The 18,061-nt window shown below is 41.8% G+C and overlaps 1 protein-coding gene across 1 annotated transcript in view; it reads left to right on the top strand.

Moving 5' to 3' along the window:
- Cdh17 (cadherin 17) overlaps window positions 1-13,270 on the top strand; it is a 69,309-nt gene extending 56,039 nt beyond the window's left edge. Inside the window, exons 16-18 of the mRNA XM_028871638.2 lie at window positions 9,589-9,705; window positions 9,836-9,949; window positions 12,330-13,270. Coding sequence (XP_028727471.1) covers window positions 9,589-9,705; window positions 9,836-9,949; window positions 12,330-12,430 — 332 coding nt within the window. The 3' untranslated portion in view covers window positions 12,431-13,270. The remainder of the gene's footprint in view (window positions 1-9,588; window positions 9,706-9,835; window positions 9,950-12,329) is intronic.
- The last annotated feature ends 4,791 nt before the right edge of the window (window positions 13,271-18,061 follow it).

Below are 18,061 nucleotides of genomic sequence, written 5' to 3'. Positions count from 1 at the left end.
GAGCACGAGACCCTCAGCTGCTCAGCACCCTCTTCAGTGCACCTGCTATGCTTGGTGATTTTTAGCCTTTAGTGGGTGGCCAGCAGCCTCTATCATATTTTTGACTGGTATTACCCCAGTGACTAATGTTCGAAGCCTCTCCACATAAAAAGTGTGGTGAGCTGCCATCCATACATCAGGAAGCAGCTGGTCAACTATTGTTTCCAGCTTCTTGGGTTTTTCAACTTCTATTGTTGAACTGTAGGTGACTGTGTGAGTGAGTGAGTGAGTGTGAGTGTGTGTGTGTGTGTGTGTGTGTGTGTGTGTGTGTGTGTGTGTGGTGTGCTTTATCAGGAAATTGAATTTTTATAGCAATATCTTCTCCTCCTTTTTAAAGATTTACTTTTTATTATGTATGTGTGCTTTGTGAATGTGCACCGTGTGTGCAGGCAAGTGACTTCAGGGTCAGAAAAGGGCATCAGAGCCCTCGGAACTGGAGTTACAGGGCTTGGGAGCCAACGCGGTGTGCGGGGGGCCGGCCCTGGTCCTTTGTAAGAGCAGGAAGCACTCTTCATAGCCGAGTCACCGCTCCAGCTCCTATTGCAGTATCTTCTAAACAGCAATTTATAAAAAAAAGTATTAAAACCGGAGTTATTGATTTCTTATATAATCTGTGATTTTTAAATGTGCCTGCTCTTTTCTGACGAGAAACAGAGGAGGAGTGGAGGGAGGCTTTATCTTGAAAATCTCAAAAAAACTCAAGTGGAAAAAAATCCCTGTCTTACAATACTATATCGTTTTGATTACTATAGCTCCATATAAGACCAGAAATCAGTTGGAATCATTTTTTTAAGTTGTTTCATCCGTTCTAGGTGTTTTGCAGTTCAGTGCAAATGTCAGCATGCTGCATGTCTATTTCTAGCAAAAGAAATCTGTTGAGATTGGGCTTAGATTCCTCAGAGTCTATATGGGTGTTTGGGGGTGGGGGCGCCCTCAATTCATGAACACAATGTGGGTCTCCACTTACTGAGGTCTTCTTTAATCTCTTTCAGCAACATATCTTAACTTTCAGTGTGTAGCTCTGAAATGACGAAAATTATCTGCTCTTTTAAATAGTGTTTTAAGATTTACATTTCTATACATCTCTAGGGTCTAGACACAATTGGTGATTTTTAGATATTCTTCTCATATGACAACTCATTGACATTGTATACTAACTATTGTAGCCTTTGGATCCCGTCGGCTTTCAACACAGGTTGTGTTGTCTATAACGGACAGTTTTTATTACTTCCCTTCCAATCTTGCCTTAGTACTGGCTAAAACTTTCAGTAAGAGGAGTCGAAGAAGTACTGAGCACCCAGGTGCTTGCCTTGTTCTCTTAGCACAGAGGCAAGTTGCCCATCTTCACAGTAGTATATGTTTAGATGATCTGTATCTGATACTTCGGCTTTCTATCTGCAACTCACTGAGAATTGTTTCTCTTCGTATGATTAAGTTAGGTTTTTTGTATTTTTGTTAGCAGCTGGGTGGCTTATATAGGCTTTTATCTTGGTATTGCTGAGATAAGATCTATTTGAGGAAATATTTTATGCAATTTTGAATTTAATTTGTTAAAGTTAAGTCTTTTTGCATTTATATTAATAAGGTGGCACACGCCTTTAATCCCAGCACTCAGGAGGCAGAGCCAGGCAGATCTCTGTGAGTTCAAGGCCAGCCTGGGCTACAGAGTAAGTTCCAGGAAAGGTGCAAAGCTACACAGAGAAACCCTGTCTCAAAAAACCAAAAAAAAAAAAGAAAAGAAAAAGAAAAAGAAAAAAATCTACATAAATTGACCTGTATTTTTCCTTACAAAGCTTTTAAAAATCCATTTTTGATATCAGCGACTGCTAATCTAATAGAGTAAGTTAGTGGTGTTCTACCGATTCAATTATCTTGAAGCCTGTGTGTGTGAAACTGGCAGTCTTTCTTCCTTAAAATTTGGGAGAATTTATTTGCTGATGAATACATCTAGGATCAGAAAGCCTTTTTTTCAGTGTAAAATTTAACTGTATACTTCGTTTCTTTGTTATATAAATCTATTCAATTACACATTGCTCCTTAGTTGAGACTGCTAGTCTGTAGTTTTCAAATATTTGCCTAGTTCATTTTGTTTGTCTAATTTATTGGCATACAGTTACTCATGACATTCTTTTCTCATTATCCATAGATGTATAGTGATATCAGTTCATTCTGATGTTGGCAAGTTATTTCTTTTCTTTCCTAATCAAGTAGGGGACAAGTTAATTTATTTTGTTCATAGTGTCAAATAACGTGTTCGGATATCAGCTTGCCCTCTGTTTTTGTGTGTCCTTGCCTGGGTCTTTACTTTCCTTACTCATCTACTGTGCTTGACTAGTTCTTATTTTATGCTTACTAGGGTGGATTCAGTGGCAGATAAGTTGGTTTTATTTTTTCCTTGTTAAGATAGACATGCAGTGCCACATACTATCTCAGGGTTACTTTACCTGCATTCCACTGTTTACAAAATTACAGGATTATCTTTTGTGTCCTATGGGTTGCTTAGAAATATGTCTACAAATATTTTGCAAATGTACATTCTTTTTTTTCTGTTTTCTTGGTGTACTTCACTTTGGGTAGTATCTACTTCAATGTCTTTAGGCTACTGATTTTTCTATCATATTCTGTTTTCCATTTATTCAATTGAGTATATTTTTCACATCAAAACATTTTAGTTGTCAATGCTACTAGTTAATTTGGGTCTTTTTTTGTAGTATTCATTTCTATATGTCACAGTCTTAAATGTCTAGCTTCTTGAATATATGATTCTTTTCTTGTCCTCATCCATTCTATCACAGATTTAATTGGTTAGTTTTTTATTATTCTATTTTCTAGCATGTTGACAAATTTTTATTAAATATAGGGCATTTTTCAATTCCTGCAAATATTGAGTTTTATTCTGAACTGTAAAGTTTGGTTAGCCATTAGAAAAAATCAGTCCTGGCCCTGCCTGAGCTAACCTGAGCCCCTAGGAGCTTAACGGGATATCTTCATGAGCTACAGTGTTTTTGAGTTTGCTTCTGGGAGCAGGAATCCATCCTGTGTGCATTCAAAGGACTCTTCCATTGTTCTTTTTTTCTTTTTATTTATTCTTCTTTCATAGACTATATCCCAACAGCAGTCTCCCCCTCCCACTTCTCTTCTTTCCCAGATCCACTGCTCCTCCATTTTCCTTCAGAAAAGAGCAGGCCTTTCAGGGATATCAACCCAACACAGTGTAACAAGATGTAGCAAGACTAGGTACAAATCCTTGTATCAAGACTGGACGAGGCAACCCAGTAGGAGGAAAAGGGTCCCACAAGTAGACCATGGCTCTTTCCTGGGCTCAGGAAGTTCATTTGTGTGCATACCCTAACACTTAGCTGAAGACTTGGGGACTCTCTAATTTAATTACTTAGAAATTTTATTCACTGTGTGTGCTCTTTGCATGCATTTGAGGGGGATAGGCAGGCCAGATGCTGACCTGTCTTTCTCAATTGCTCACCACTGTTTTTTAAACTTTATTTTTCTCTCATACCTTACATTCCTACCTCAGTTTCCCCTCTACCCACTCCTCCCAGCCCCTTCCCCTCTCCCCTAGATCAGCTCCCCTCCATTTGAGCAGGCCTTCTGGGAATATTCACCAAACATGACATAACAAGTTACAACAAGACTAGGCACAAACCCTCATATCACAGCTGGATGTGGCAACTCCACATGTGGTAGGTGGAAAAGGGTCCCAAAGGGTCCAAAGTGCAAGTGAAAGTGTCAGAGATACCCCCTGCTCCCATTGCTGGGAGTCCCACAAGAACACCAAACTCCACAATGGTAGGGCCTATGCTGAGGACCTAGCTCAGACTCCGTGTTTGTCACTAGTCTCTGTGACCCCATGAGCCCCGCTTAGTTGACTCCGGGCTGTGCTCTCCTTGGCTGTGGGTCTCTGCATCTGCTCCCCTTGGTTGCTGGATGGCACTCCTCTGATGACCCCTGGGCTAGGCACCGATCCATTAGTACAGGGGGATGTCATCAGGAATCATTCCATTGACTTTTTTTTTTTTTCCACTCCCCACCTTGGTTTTTGAGCCAGGGTCTCTCATTGAACCTGAAGCTTATGGACTGGGTAGGGCCGGCCAGTGAACTCCAAGGATCCACCAGTTTCTGCCCCCTTTCTCTTCACGTCCCCTGCAGAGTCACAGGCACACGGCCAGGCCTGGCTTTCTGAGGGTCAGAACTCAGGTCCTCACGCTTGCATAGCAAGAACTTTGCCCACTGAGCCATTTCAGCCCCAAGGGGCCTCCATAGATCCACAGAGCCCCCCCTGCTCTGGACTAGAGTTTTGTGTGTCCTCTCCTTGATTCTGTGTTACTGAAGCTGCAATGTGAAGTTAAGCCTGGGTTCCTCTTCCCTGCAAAGAGATTAAAGAGCTAACAGCAAGCTGGAGGCAGTTGTTGGATTTATGCCATTTATCTTTCTTCCATTAACACCCACTGTCTCCATATATTTATCTGTTATTTTCATTGTTTTTGGTTGGATGCTAAGCCTAGATCCTGCTATTCCAGCTTTGCTAGGAATAGAAATTTAAGCCATAATAAATAAATGAAAAAATTTTGTCTCAGATTTGGAAATTTTCTGGGCATATAGGTGAACAGATTGTGTGTGTGTGTGTGTGTGTGTGTGTGTGTGTGTGTGTGTGTGTGTGTATACTCATCTACTAGCTAAAACTCGTAATCAAAAAGTCAATGTTTAATGAAGCTTTCATACTGACAGCCGCTGTCCCAACAATGAAAAGTGTGAGGTAGTAGATAAATAAGTACCCAGCCTCAGCTCCGGGAAGTGACACTGGCCTCTTGCCTCAGTCTCTTATAACTTAAAGAGTTTTCTTTCTGTAATCTGCGTTGTGGCTTGTGTTTGCCTGTTTGTTCATTCTGCTGATGATTTTTTCTGCAGACAGCATTTGCCCTCCTTTGGAGCCATTCTAGTGTTCCTAAATGCAAAGACATTGTGATGTGCCTGGATGCATTTTGTGCAGACATAAGTTATGGTGCTGCTGGCCAGGAGTTCAAAGTCAATGACTTTAATACATGTTAATAAGGTAGCTTTCAACAGAAACATGCAGGGAACAAGTTTACACATTTATCACCTGATTAAAATGCTGTGATTAAAGGTCATAGAAACTTAAACCTTATATTTCTCTAAGGAGCAAAAGTTCAGTATTTATTAATTCAGTGTTTGGGACAAATTTATAGAACTGTTGTTCTACCAAGAAACTATGAATTCAAAACTTAAAGGATGGCTTTATTTTTTAAAATTGGTTCTGTGAGAATTTTGTTCAATGTATTTTGATCGTATAATTTAATACTATGTTGGTTTATAAAAATAATAGTGCCTCCTGCTAGAACTCATCGTATAATTTAATACTATGTTGGTTTATAAAAATAATAGGTTCTCCTGCTAGAACTCATGAGATGTCTAGCCACAGGTTCTTGGCCCCAGGACCCAATAGCAGTACTAGGTGTGGGTTTCATCTCATGAAGTGGCCTTAAATCCACTCAGAAAGTGCTTGGTTACTCCCCTGACCTCCATGCCATTATTGTACCAGTGAGCATGTCATGCCAGATTGGTTGTTATTGTAGCAAAGGGTCCACAACTGGGTAAAACTGATAATTGGTAATATTTCCTCCTCTGGAATTGTGCTCAGTACCTTCTATTTATGAAAGCTATCCAGTAGGTATTAAGATTCCAGGTGAATACTAGATTGATTTCTTCATGTTCCATGACTTAAATATGTGGTATGTACCCAACAACAGGATCTCACTATTAAGTTCTGGATAGTAGCCAAGGGCACTGGCAATAGCCTGTAATGTTTGGTAGTCTATAAGCCATCACTGACCAACAACTCCAACATGGTAACACATTCCTGATACTAGGATTTTTATTTGTTAAACTATAATGTCTAGTATGAGTATTATTACCCTGTTATGGGTTATTACCATTTCAAATCTTTATATGTATTTATGTATATATAAAAAGCTTTTATAATAGCAGGTTTCTATATGATTTAAAGAAAAACTAAACCAACAAACTAACCCCAGATTTACAAATACCAACACAGAAACAAAAACAGCATGAAAAAACCTGTCTAGTTCCAAAAATACAAATTTCATAGTAATGGTTCCTAATAAAAATGACATGGAAGGATATCCTGACAGAGAATTAAAAATAAGGACTATAATTATGTTCAAACAACTCAAAGACAAAGAGCTGAAAGAAACAAGGAAATCGGTCTAAGACATGAATACAGAGTCTGAATCCTGAAGAAAACCCAACCGAATGGAAATAAAAACCTCAGTGGAAAGCCTCACTGACAGACGACGGATTGTGCCAGAAACAGAGTCAGGGTGGAAGACAAAGTAGACGAGTCGGAAAGAGAGGTTGATGAGAGAGTTTTTTCAGATGAACAGAACATGGGAGAGTTTGGGCATAATATAAGAAGAACTAAACTTTGAATTGTGTACATAGAAGAAGGAGAGTACCACAGCACACACACAGAGAATATCTTCAGTAAAATGATAGAAAAAATATCCCAAGCATATTGAAAGAGTTGTCCATCTACGTTTAGGGGACTACAGAACACCAAATTGGACCAAAAAGAATTTACTTACGACATATTATAGTTAGAATCACACTAAAAATACAGAACAACAACAACAAAAAAGGTATTGAAATTTGCAAGAGAGAAAGGTCAAAACCACTTATAAAGGCAGGTTCCATATGTATTTCAAGTCTTAAAAGACAACTCTCAACTGGTACTATTGTGCCCAGCTGCACTACCTACTGAAATTGAAGGAGAAACAAAGACTTTCCATGATAAAATAGATGAAAGGAATTCATGACTACCCAGCCAGCTCTACAGAGGATACTAGAAGGAATACTTCAATTTAAAGAGAAAGATGAATACAATACACCCAAGATGTCATAAGGAACAACTAGACAATGCCTAGACACATAATCAAAAGAGATCTGGAAAAAAACCCACAAGATCAACAAGTTGACAGGAATTAGCACATAATATTCAATAATAATCATGACTACTAACCATCTCAATTCTTCAACAAAAAGACACAGACTAACAGATAGGATTAGAAAATGAAATCCATCTTTTTGATGCTTCTAAGAAACAAGCCTCATCATCAGTGACAGATACAATCTCAGGCTAGAACAACAGAAAAGACATTCCAACTAAGTGGAAGTAAGAAACAAGCAGATGTAGCTGTTCTTTTTGTTTCTTTCTTTTTGGTTTTTGAGACAGGGTTTCACTATGTAGCTTTGGAGCCTTCCTGGAACACTATAGACCAGGCTGTCCTTGAACTCATAAAGATCTGCCTGCCTCTGCCTCCCAAATGCTGGGATTAAAGGTATGTGCCACCACCACCTGGCAGGTGCAGCTATTCTAATACCTGGCAGAATAGACTTCAAACCAATAGTAGTCAGAAGAGCTAGGGTAGTGGATTTCATGCTCATTAAGGAAAAATCCACCAAGAAGCTATTATAACTCTAAATATCTCTGCACCAAACACAGGGACACCTGATTTCATAAAAGACATACTACTAGATCTAAAACCACAAACTGATCCCAGCACAGTGAAAGATAAACTCAGCACTGCTTGCATTAATAGACAAGTCATAAAGAAAAACTCTGGAGTTAAATGTCATCATAAATCAAATAGACCCAACAGAAGAATACATTCTTCTCAGCAGCCCACAGAACTTTTTACAAAATTGGCCACATATTGGGGCATAAAGGAAGTCTTAACACAGATGGGAAAAATTGAAATTGCATCCTGTATTCTATCTGACCACAATAGGATAAAGCTGGACACCAATGGCAGTAGAACCTAGAGAAAGCACATAAATTCACAGAAAGTAAAAACACTACTGAATGGTAATGGGTCAAGAAGGAAATCAAGAAGAAAAAACTAAAAATCTCTATAACTTAGTGAAAAAAAAAAAAACCCACAACATACCAGAATCTATGGGGCACAGCGGAAGGCAGTTCCAGGAGGAAAGTTTATAGTGACTTAATCAAAAATAAAAATTTTAAAAATGAGATTGATATACCTTGGAAAAGAACAACTAACATCCCAAAAAGGTAGATAAGAAGATGGCATACAGAGATGACTCAGGAATACCCAACACCCCCAAAAAGTAGATAAGAAGATGGGATACAGAGATGACTCAGCAGTCCAGAATCAAAAGCAGGGTTTGATTCCCATTGCTGACATGACAGCTCACAGCATTCTGTAACTCCAGACACAGGGGACCCAGTTCCCTCTTCTGGCCTCTGTGTTCACTTCGTGAGTGTGGTACACAGACATAACTGCAGGCAAAACACCATACATAAAAAGTAAAAGATGAAAAAAGACAGGTAAGGGTAATCAAAATCAGGGCTGAAATCCATGGAAGAAATGAGAGCTAACAAGATTGACCTTTTACCAAATTAGCCAAAAGAAAGAGAGGACCCAAATTAATAAAATTAGATATGCAAAAGAAGCATTACAACAGACACCATGGAAATTCAGAGAATCACAAGGACATACTAAAAAAAAAAGTTCCACCAAACTGGAATCTGAAAGAAACTGATGAATTCATAGATCCATGACCTACCAAAGCTAAATCAAGGAAAAATGAGTAAGTTCAGCCCTAGCATCAAGTGAGACAGAAGCACTAAATACAAATCTCCCAACAACAACACAAAGTGCCCAGGGCCAGATGGATTCAGCACAGAATTCTGTAAGACCTTTGCAGAACCAATAGATTGCTCAATAACTCAAGTTATTCCATAACATTTTTAAAAATTGAAAATGTTCCCTTTTCTTTGAAACCAATATTACCCTGATGCAAAAACCATTCAAAGACACAACCAGTATCTCTGATGAACATGGACACAAAAAATTCTCAGTAAAATACTTGGAAACCAAACTCAAGAACCCATGAAAGGCACATTGACCAAGTCTGCTTCATTCTCGGGATTTGGGGATGGCTTCACATACATAAATCAACAAGTAGCGTATAAATGGACTCAAGGACAGGAACCAATAGTCACCTCATTAGATGTGGAAAGACCATTGAGGAAATCCAGCATCCCTTCATGATGAAAGACCTGGAGAATCTAAGGATACAGGGGACACATCTCAGTCTAACAAAGACAGTATACAGCATGCCCACAGCCAACATCATGCTAAATGGAGAAAAACTTGAATCATTTTCACTAAAATCAGGAATATGACAAGGATGTCTGGCCCTCCCCCAACTCCTGTTCAATAATAGTACTTGTAAAGTCTTAGAGCAATAAGACAGAAGGAGATAACGTGATACAAATAGGCAAGGAAGAAGATAAAGGATGTTTTAGTCTATTTTTTAAAGGTAAGTGACATGGAAAAATAAAAGTTCAATTAATTAAAGTATTACCTATATCAGACTATTTTCCAGTCTATCTGATTACATACAATGCAAAAATGAGCTTTAGTCCTACTGAGCAAGGGTTTTGAATTCATTTTCTCCATGTTCTGACAGGCACACATGCTAGACTCTCCACCAAGCACACAAACTTTGAGGAACGAGTTTATGAAATCCCAATCCTCCTCAATGATAAGAGCCAGCCACCCATGGAAGGCACTGTCGTCTTATCAGGTAGGCACCTTGCATAGGTGACATGGAATATCTGTTATCATGATAGGTTAAGGGGTCCTTGTATTTAAAGTGGGATTCAGCAACTATTCACTTGAAAACTTATCCTACCAAATACTGTTCTGCTTTTTAGTTACTTTCTGCAAGTGTGTGGAAGGAAGCTGTTTCCGGCCAGCAGGCAGCCATGATGGGATACCCACTGTGGGCATGGCAGTTGGTATACTTCTGACCACTTTTCTGGTCATTGGTGAGTATGACTTCTAGGAGCCAAGGATTCTTGTCGCTGGCTTGAATGTGAGCTCATCGTATCTTCTTACTTAGGGGTTTCCTGACTTGGGTACTAACCAAGGATATATAAACAGTCAATCATGTTGAAGTGTCCTGGTCAGGAGGTACTATGTCAGAACCCCTCCATTTGTAGTTTCAATCCTTGGATTCCCTGCTGACATTTATACCACAAGACTCTTTGTATTAATCAGCCTTTCTTTAGTAGTAACGAATACCCGAGATAGTCAACTTGACAAAATGTTTCTTTTTGGCTTGTGGTTTCAGAGATTCTAAGCCATGACTGATGGGCTTGTTGCTTCAGGGTCCGTGGCAAGGCAGCTCTTCATTGAGCAAAGCTGCTCACCTCCCAGTTGGGGAGAAATGAGAGAGAAAGGGGCTAGGTTCCTACTGTCCCCTTTGAGGGCATGTCTTCAAGAGGGCTAGGGGAGACTCCTGATCATTGAAGTTCTTACCTGGTAATGCTGAAGTGGGGACCGGTGGAGCACATTCAAGATTGAGATCCTATCAAGCTTTACACACAAATTGCTCTATTTTGAGCCTGGTTACCAGGCTTTTTTTCTGAAGGAGAAAGACATGCAGTCTCTATGCTCTTCTGTGTCAGGCACTGGGCTTGTTGGATTGGTATTGTGATGGGCAAGGCCTACATGATCCTTTATTCAGAGAGGTCATGGGCTCTTCTGCCCATGTTGGAATAGGTAGGAGTGTGGGCTTTGAAGAGAAGATGCTGGGACACCTGAAATGTTGCCAAGTTTTGCTTTGAGTTTGTTGTTGTTGTGGTATTTGTTTGGTTTTACGACTCTGGCTCTTTATAATCCAGAGTGACCACTGCATCACAGCCTTGACACTCTACCTAGCTGGATTGCAGTCCGCTCTTATAGCACCTTGCCTCCCACGATAGCCATGCTCTCTCTTTGGCTGTCCTCATAGTGGCTAATTAGAAAGATACTTGAATATTCACGTGCACATGATTGAATGGCTTAACACAGTCTCACGCTGTCTTCTGGAATAATTCCCATCTCCTCCTTTCTTTAAAGTCTTCTCAGGTATTCCCTTTATATCTAGACAATTCTTCTCATGTCCCAAGCTGTCATACTGGACTTCAACACAGGGCTCTGAAAGGACTCTCCTTTCCTCATGCTCTTCAGTGCAAACTCCTTATGACATGGGTGACATGGGAAGGCCTTGGCAGCCTGGCTGCTACTCACTTCATCATGCGTGGTGACTCGGTGACCTTGAGAACCATTGTCTGCTGCATAAACTTCATACCAACAGAGCTGAATTTCCTTTCTTTTGGGAGAGGGACACTCTTTGTAGTTAATTCTGGCCCTGAACTCAGGTAATCCTCCTGCCTCAGTCTCAGAGTTAGATATTTGAGACATTATTTACTGAATTCCTTCTGCGTTTATGCCTTTCATTGTTTTTCCTACCCACCTTGAAAGGATTGAGTTCATGCACCAAGTTGCAATTTTTTCACACAGTCTTATTTCCATGATCCTACTCTAAGTTAAAGAATGAGGGGAGTTTTGAGGATATGTAGAAATAGGATTAATAGGCATTTTTATGTCATACCCTTGTTCTTTTCAGATGGGGGGTCTATGAATTATTACAAGATTGTTAGCAAATTTCTGACCATCTTGTCTTCTCATCATGGTGCCTCCATACTGATGAGCAATTTCTTTAAAGCAACTCCCTCTTTTCCTAGTGAGTTCTGATAGTTCAGATTAGTCTAAAAAGCACAATGTGATCTTGTCAGTTCAGAGAGGTAGGAGAAATCAGAAAGTGCAGGCAATCCACTCAAGGTCCCTTAGAATGGCTGTCCCTGCTAGGGAGGTATTCAAGGTGTGTATTTACCACTAGGCTACATGCCAAGCCCTTACTGTGAAATTGAAATGGTTTTTAAATCATAGAATGATGACTGTTTGGTAGGTACAGTGGAAGTAAGTTCTAGGTAGGTGGGCAGATCTCACAGTTCCCTGGTTCTTATTCAAACCCTTTCTCTGGGGAAGAAAAACTAGAATCAATATTTGGGGACGTACAAAGTTCAGACACTCATCCACATACTTTTCCCTCAGAGGAGTTAGGACATTGGCTCCTCTATTCCCCAGGAGAAAGCCTATCAGCTTCCAGATTAGTTACAACTTGAGGCTTCCTACCTATTGATAGCAGGTGAGCTGGTTACTTATGCAAGAGGGCCAATGCCCAGAGTTCAGTACTCACTAGAACGAAGCCCCGTTAAATGGCACAAATGGAGGTTCACAGGTCATTCCCCACTAAGACACTGTGCTGTGTTGGTACATCTACAGCTTGCACTTGTTTGATCCTGAGATTTCTCTTTTCAGGTGTAATTTTAGCAGTTGTGTTCATCCGCATGAAGAAAGATGAAGGAAAAGATAACATTGAAAATCCTCAGTCCCCTGAAGCTAGACCTCTGAGAAGCTGAATTTGAAAAGAAATGGTCAAGTTTATGCACCAAGTGCTACATCAATGCCTCAGCTGTTTAATTTCATCCGAAATGTGAACTATAATTGGTAGAGTTTATGTATCATGTGCTATATCAAGGCCCCAGCTGTTTAATCTCACAATTTCATCCAAAATGTGAACTATAATTTCTTTGATAGCATGCCACTCTTGTCTTGTAATATTTTATACTACTTAGATATTTTATGTGCTGTAGACATTAGAGTTATTTTCCATTTCCCATGACATTTTCCTCTTCCACAAAAGGCTTAGCTACATAACCCAAACTTTCCACTCTGGGGCAGATGAGCTGACTGTGCTTTCTGTACATTGTTGCTTCAGAGACCCCTCAGTTACCCATCACCAAACTTCCCAGACTCCATTTCTTCTTTTTCTATTCCATCCCGTGTCCCTTCATCCCTTGGTGTTACACTGAATTTAGAATATGTCACACAAAAGAACAAAGTGAAGTCCTGGGAAAAAGAAAAGTGGGCAGCTTTGTTCCTTAGAACGAACAACAGCTTCTCTGTGTTATCAACCATCTTTAATGGAGGTCCCCCAACTTGGCAATGGCGTAGACCCTGGGGAGGTATTAAACACAGTTGCTCCATTCCCAGAGAGATTGACTTCACAAACCTGGGCACAGGAACTGATGAGCTGTCTGGGTTTACTCACTGCTACATGCTTACATACATGCTGCACATGTTTTATTTGTATGTTGAAGTTTTGTTATATATTTATCACACAGAGGAAACAAGGAAGCGTGGAGGTGGTGAGGAAAATCAGAAATAAATAATGGTTTCAGTTGTTTTTATTCCCCTGATCTGTCTGTTTTATTTAATTTTTGTGCATGCGTGTGTGTGTGTGTGTGTGTGCGCGCGCGCGCGTGTGTGCGCGTGTAGAGGCATGTAGGTCCAGAAAGCAATGGTTGTTGTTTTTCAAAAGTTTCTGCCATATGGAGTAAGTATAAGAGGAATGGTGGGATTAAAGGCATGCGCCACCACTGCCCGGCACTCCGGAGGCAGAGCCAGGTGGATCTTTGTGAGTTCGAGGCCAGCCTGGACTACCAAGTGAGTCCCAGGAAAGGCGCAAAGCTACACAGAGAAACCCTGTCTCAAAAAAACCAAAAAAAAAAAAAAAAAAAAGAGGAATGGTGGGTAAACTTTAAATCACTGCGCCTCAGCTTCCAGGCCCAGGGAACCCTGACAGGTCCTGTCCAGACTTCCCACAGACGTACTGGGACTTGGGGAAGGCAGAGGCACCACCAAGGAGAAAGTCGTCCCTCCACCTAAGAGATCCTGCATCCACTAGCAGCCTGGGTCACTCTGCCACCTCCAAACCTGTGAACCCCATGATGCAGCAGAAGAGGCTCTGTCCCATTCCCGCTATTTCCTGGTAGGTCAGAGCCAAGCAACCCAGTGGCCATGTCTCTCTCATCAGAAGAGACCCTCAAACATGATCGTCTCCATGTGGTTGGAGAAGTGACTATTTAATATCCTTGACAATGTTTTCAAAGGATAGTTTTATAACACAATGACCTCTTATTTTATTGATTTATCCATGTTAGGATTTTCTCACCCAGCACAGTGTAGCTCCATTTAACATTTCTAGGTGACTTGCTGAGGACCTGCTATGTGTCAGTCATTTGTAAGCTATCTGGGCTCTTAAGGCCGCGGGGATAGCTTTCTAAAGTGACTTTGGGGACTAAGGACTTAATGATGATGGCTAAAATACAAGTTGTAGTTCAGGTTTCCATATGTTATCTGTCCTGAAAGTCGCTGATGTCTTTGGAGAGAAACTGAAGGCCCCCTTTCCTGGGAGTTCCTCACCTAGGAGTGCCAGCTGAGGGGACAGAGGGGCAGGAAAGTCACAGGATGGCAGGCTTCTGCAGCCAGTGCTCATCTGACCCAGGAGAGCATTTTCAGGTTTGTCGTTGCAACAGCTGGGCTCATGTGGGTGGCTCCAATCCAAGGCTCCCTTGGAAGAGAAGGGGCTGTGTATAGGGGAGGTGGGGACAAAAATAGCACACATGTTTACACTGCATTTGTAGTCACTCTTAAATTAAGCCCAAGACTGAGAGGAAACTTTGGTATTTTTGGTAGCATAAAACAACACTGCCTCTCTGGCACTTGGCCGAGAGTGGATCCCAAAGGCAGAATTTTCTGGAGCCTTTGCTCATCACAGCCAAACGTGTTTATGGCCTCGGTTCATGGGGGCATTGAGAGTCACAGAAGTTTGTTGGAGGAGCTAGATCAGGCACAGGTCAGGAAGGGAAGGCCCTGGCTAATGTTCTCCCTTCTGCAAGGAGATCTCTGATGACTTCATGAGCATACAGGGAGGGAGGAGGGATTTGCATGTAAACAAATATGACTAGTCAGTACCTGCCAAAGTCCTAGTATAGTCTTTCTTGAACATTGGCTCCCCCAAACTTCCACAGTATTTAAGTTCTTCACAGATGTCTATCTAAGCTCTTCTCAGGCTAGCTTCTTTGGCAGGGCTAGTCACACCCATGCAAGAAACTTTGAAATTGTTATTTGCGCTCCAGAAAGTACTAGTATGTTCTAGGAGGCTCTCTAATAGTCCAGTCTGGCCCTTCAAACAGCAGAAACTAGCTGTAGAGAGCAAGAACCCACAGAGAAAGGACCACTGGAGATACACAGGTCTTTAGGATTAGGTAGGAAGAAGGGTCATCAGGAGTCTCACATAGTTCTAAGGCTGAACTAGACCTATATAGAATCCCACTATAAAATGGTCTATTGTGAGACCACTGCTGGGAAGAAATCATTCAGCTCCAGGGTGACCATGGTCCCAAAGATATAGCAGCAGGAGACCACTAACTTGCTAGCAAAGTATGTCTGTCTGTCCTCCTCCCCACTTTGCTGTTGTTTTTGTTGGAATGTATGTGTGTGTTGTGCGTCTGTGTGCTGGTGCATGTGTGAATATGTATACATGTAGAGGCCACAAGTTGACATTAAATGTCCTCAATCATGCTTCATCTTATTTGATGCAGGGTCTCTCACTAACTTGAAGCTCATAGACAGACACAGGGTCTCTCACTAACTTGAAGCTCATAGATGGGCACAGGGTCTGTCACTAACTTGAAGCTCATAGATGGGCACAGGGTCTCTCACTAACTTGAAGCTCATGAATCGAGCACTAATGCTCAGAGAAACCCCCATGAAAGTGCCCTTCTTAGAGCTCTTTTGTAGGTAGGGAATTTGAAGCTCAAGGGTTAAGGCATTTCACCAAAGTACATACGCTTGAGGTCAGAATAAAGATTGGGCAGCGTGGCTCAGTCCACCTTTCAGAAGGGAGCTAATTACAATACTCATCCAAACCGTTCTTGCCCACTAAACTCTCTGTTTCCTAGGGAAGCCTGAGTGAGGGGAGACCCAGCAGAGTCATGCTGGGGTTGAATGGTGGGTGGACATTTCTGGAAGTACCAACACGTGTCATTTCCATTGCCCAGTTCTCTCAAGCCAAGCTCGGTGCTGGATGCCAGGGCTGCTCAAGTCTTGGCTGAACATCAGGCATCGAATGAAGTATAGTGCTGGGTTCTTTTGCTGGCCTGCCTGCTCTGATCCTCTCCACCTCTTGCTGCCTCTCTGTTGCTTATCAGTCTTCAGCCCCTCTGCCCCTCTGCTGCTTCCTTGAAGTCATGCTCTTTCCATTTCTATTTCTATTCAGTGTGTCTCTTCCTGGAATATTCTTCCTCCTTCCAATCCCTCATGTGGTGTTTCTGTTTCAGATCTCGGTATACAGATTGCCTCCTCAGAGACATCCTTCCTGTCCTTTTCTAGGATAGCACATTGTGAACTTCTTTCTTATGGCATTCCATGGTGTGTAATTACATCTTATATTAGTTTGCATCTTTGGGTCAGGGGCCTTGCTGACTGTCATCTCCCAGCAGGAGGTACAGTGCCTGTCTTATACAAGGAATGGTATTGTGAATTAACAGCTGGCTTGGTTTATTTGATGGCAGGGATGGAGAGATGGCTCAGTCTGTGATGTGTTTGTCATGCTATCATGAGGACCTGGGTTTGCTTCCCAGAACTCATAAAAACCTGGCCACGGCTGTGTGCTTATAATCCCACCACTGTGGCGGTGAAGACAGCTCAGCAGCCAGCCTAGCCTGACTGGCAAAGTCCAGGCTATTGAGAGACCCTGCCTCAAAAACAAGACGGTGCTTGAGGAACAACAGCTGACGTTGTCCTCTGACCTCCATGTGCATGTGCACACACCATCACAAAGAGTCTGGTTATAGGGTCAAGATGTACATGTGTCACAGGAAGCGATGTGATTTAAAGCGTGTGCTGAACTTCCAGGATACCTTACACTTGTAAACATGGGGGCAGAGTCCAGAATTAGGGGTGGCCAGTTCTCTCAAGCCAGTTGGTCAGGGAAAAGCATCCCACAAGGGGATAAAAGGTAGTTTTCTGTTCCCTGTGGGTTTGAGATGCCTTCATTATTTGGATCCATCCTGGCTCCTATGATCACCCGAGTCCTCCTTTCCTTGACTGGAACATGAGACTAAGACCATAAAGACATATTTGGCTCCTTTTAGTGTAGTTTTGGGGACTCCCTTGAGGGAGCACAGAATTGAACTTGCGTGAGGTCCTTGGCACAGGAAGGAGAACATTCTGGAAACACAATTACAGATGTTCTTACTCTTATGTCACATGACAGAGCAAGTCCCTGTGTCCAGAAAAGACTCTCATGTGACTGCATTTTGGAATTCATTCAAGTGTTTAGAAATATCGATAGACCTCACCAATTACAGTCTATTCTGTTAGTCCTTTTTAAAAAATTCCATTAAACACAGAAATGTGCTTCTGCCGTTTTGGATTTTCTATATCATAGATGTTGAAGGTATGAAAAAGTCAAGATTTGTCATCTGTGATGCTCTGGCTGGTGCTCAGCAGACAGTTATCTCCCTTAATTATCCGGAGAGATGCCTCTACAGCCCTTCATGTCTTTCTATCACCATTAGCTCATGTGCTTGCCTCCCATATCCCACCCATCAATTCACATTCTGAGCTGTTGAGGGTAGGAGGTCATGATTCATCATCTCTGTGAGTTTTCCATGGACTCCTTATGAATCTTCATTTGGTTTTTCAAGACAGGGTTTCTTTGTGTAGACTCAACTGTCCTGGAACTCGATTCTGTAGCCCAGGCTGGCCTCCAGCTAACAGAGATCCACCTGCCTCTGCCTCCCGAGTGCTGGGATTAAGGGGGTGTGCTACCACCACCCTGAGGTAGAATCTTTAATCTGACAGGTGCCTGGTAAACACAGAATGAAGCCGGAGGATTCCAAGACCTTGGAGAAGCTCTGTTCTTGTCCTTTTGACTATGGCAGATTGTTTCTAGTCATTCAGTTCAAAGCTGTCATCTGTTAACCATTTGCTATATATAGTTTGAATCTGAAGTGTCTCCAAAGGCCACGAGTTGACAGCTCACTCTACAGCCTGTGGCACCATCGGGAGATGGCAGATTAGGAGGTGGGTCTGATGGAAAGAATTGGCTGTGTGCCCTTGAAGGAGGTGCTGGGACCTTGTCTCCTCCCCCTCCCATTTCAACAATTCCTGCACACCATAAGGTGAGCAGCTTTGTTCTC

This window comes from Peromyscus leucopus, chromosome 2 (genome assembly GCF_004664715.2).
Source record: "Peromyscus leucopus breed LL Stock chromosome 2, UCI_PerLeu_2.1, whole genome shotgun sequence".
In the NCBI taxonomy this organism is placed as follows: Eukaryota; Metazoa; Chordata; class Mammalia; order Rodentia; family Cricetidae; genus Peromyscus; species Peromyscus leucopus.
The sequence above is the reverse complement of the archived record's forward strand: the minus strand, read 5'-3'. Positions and strand labels throughout refer to the sequence as shown.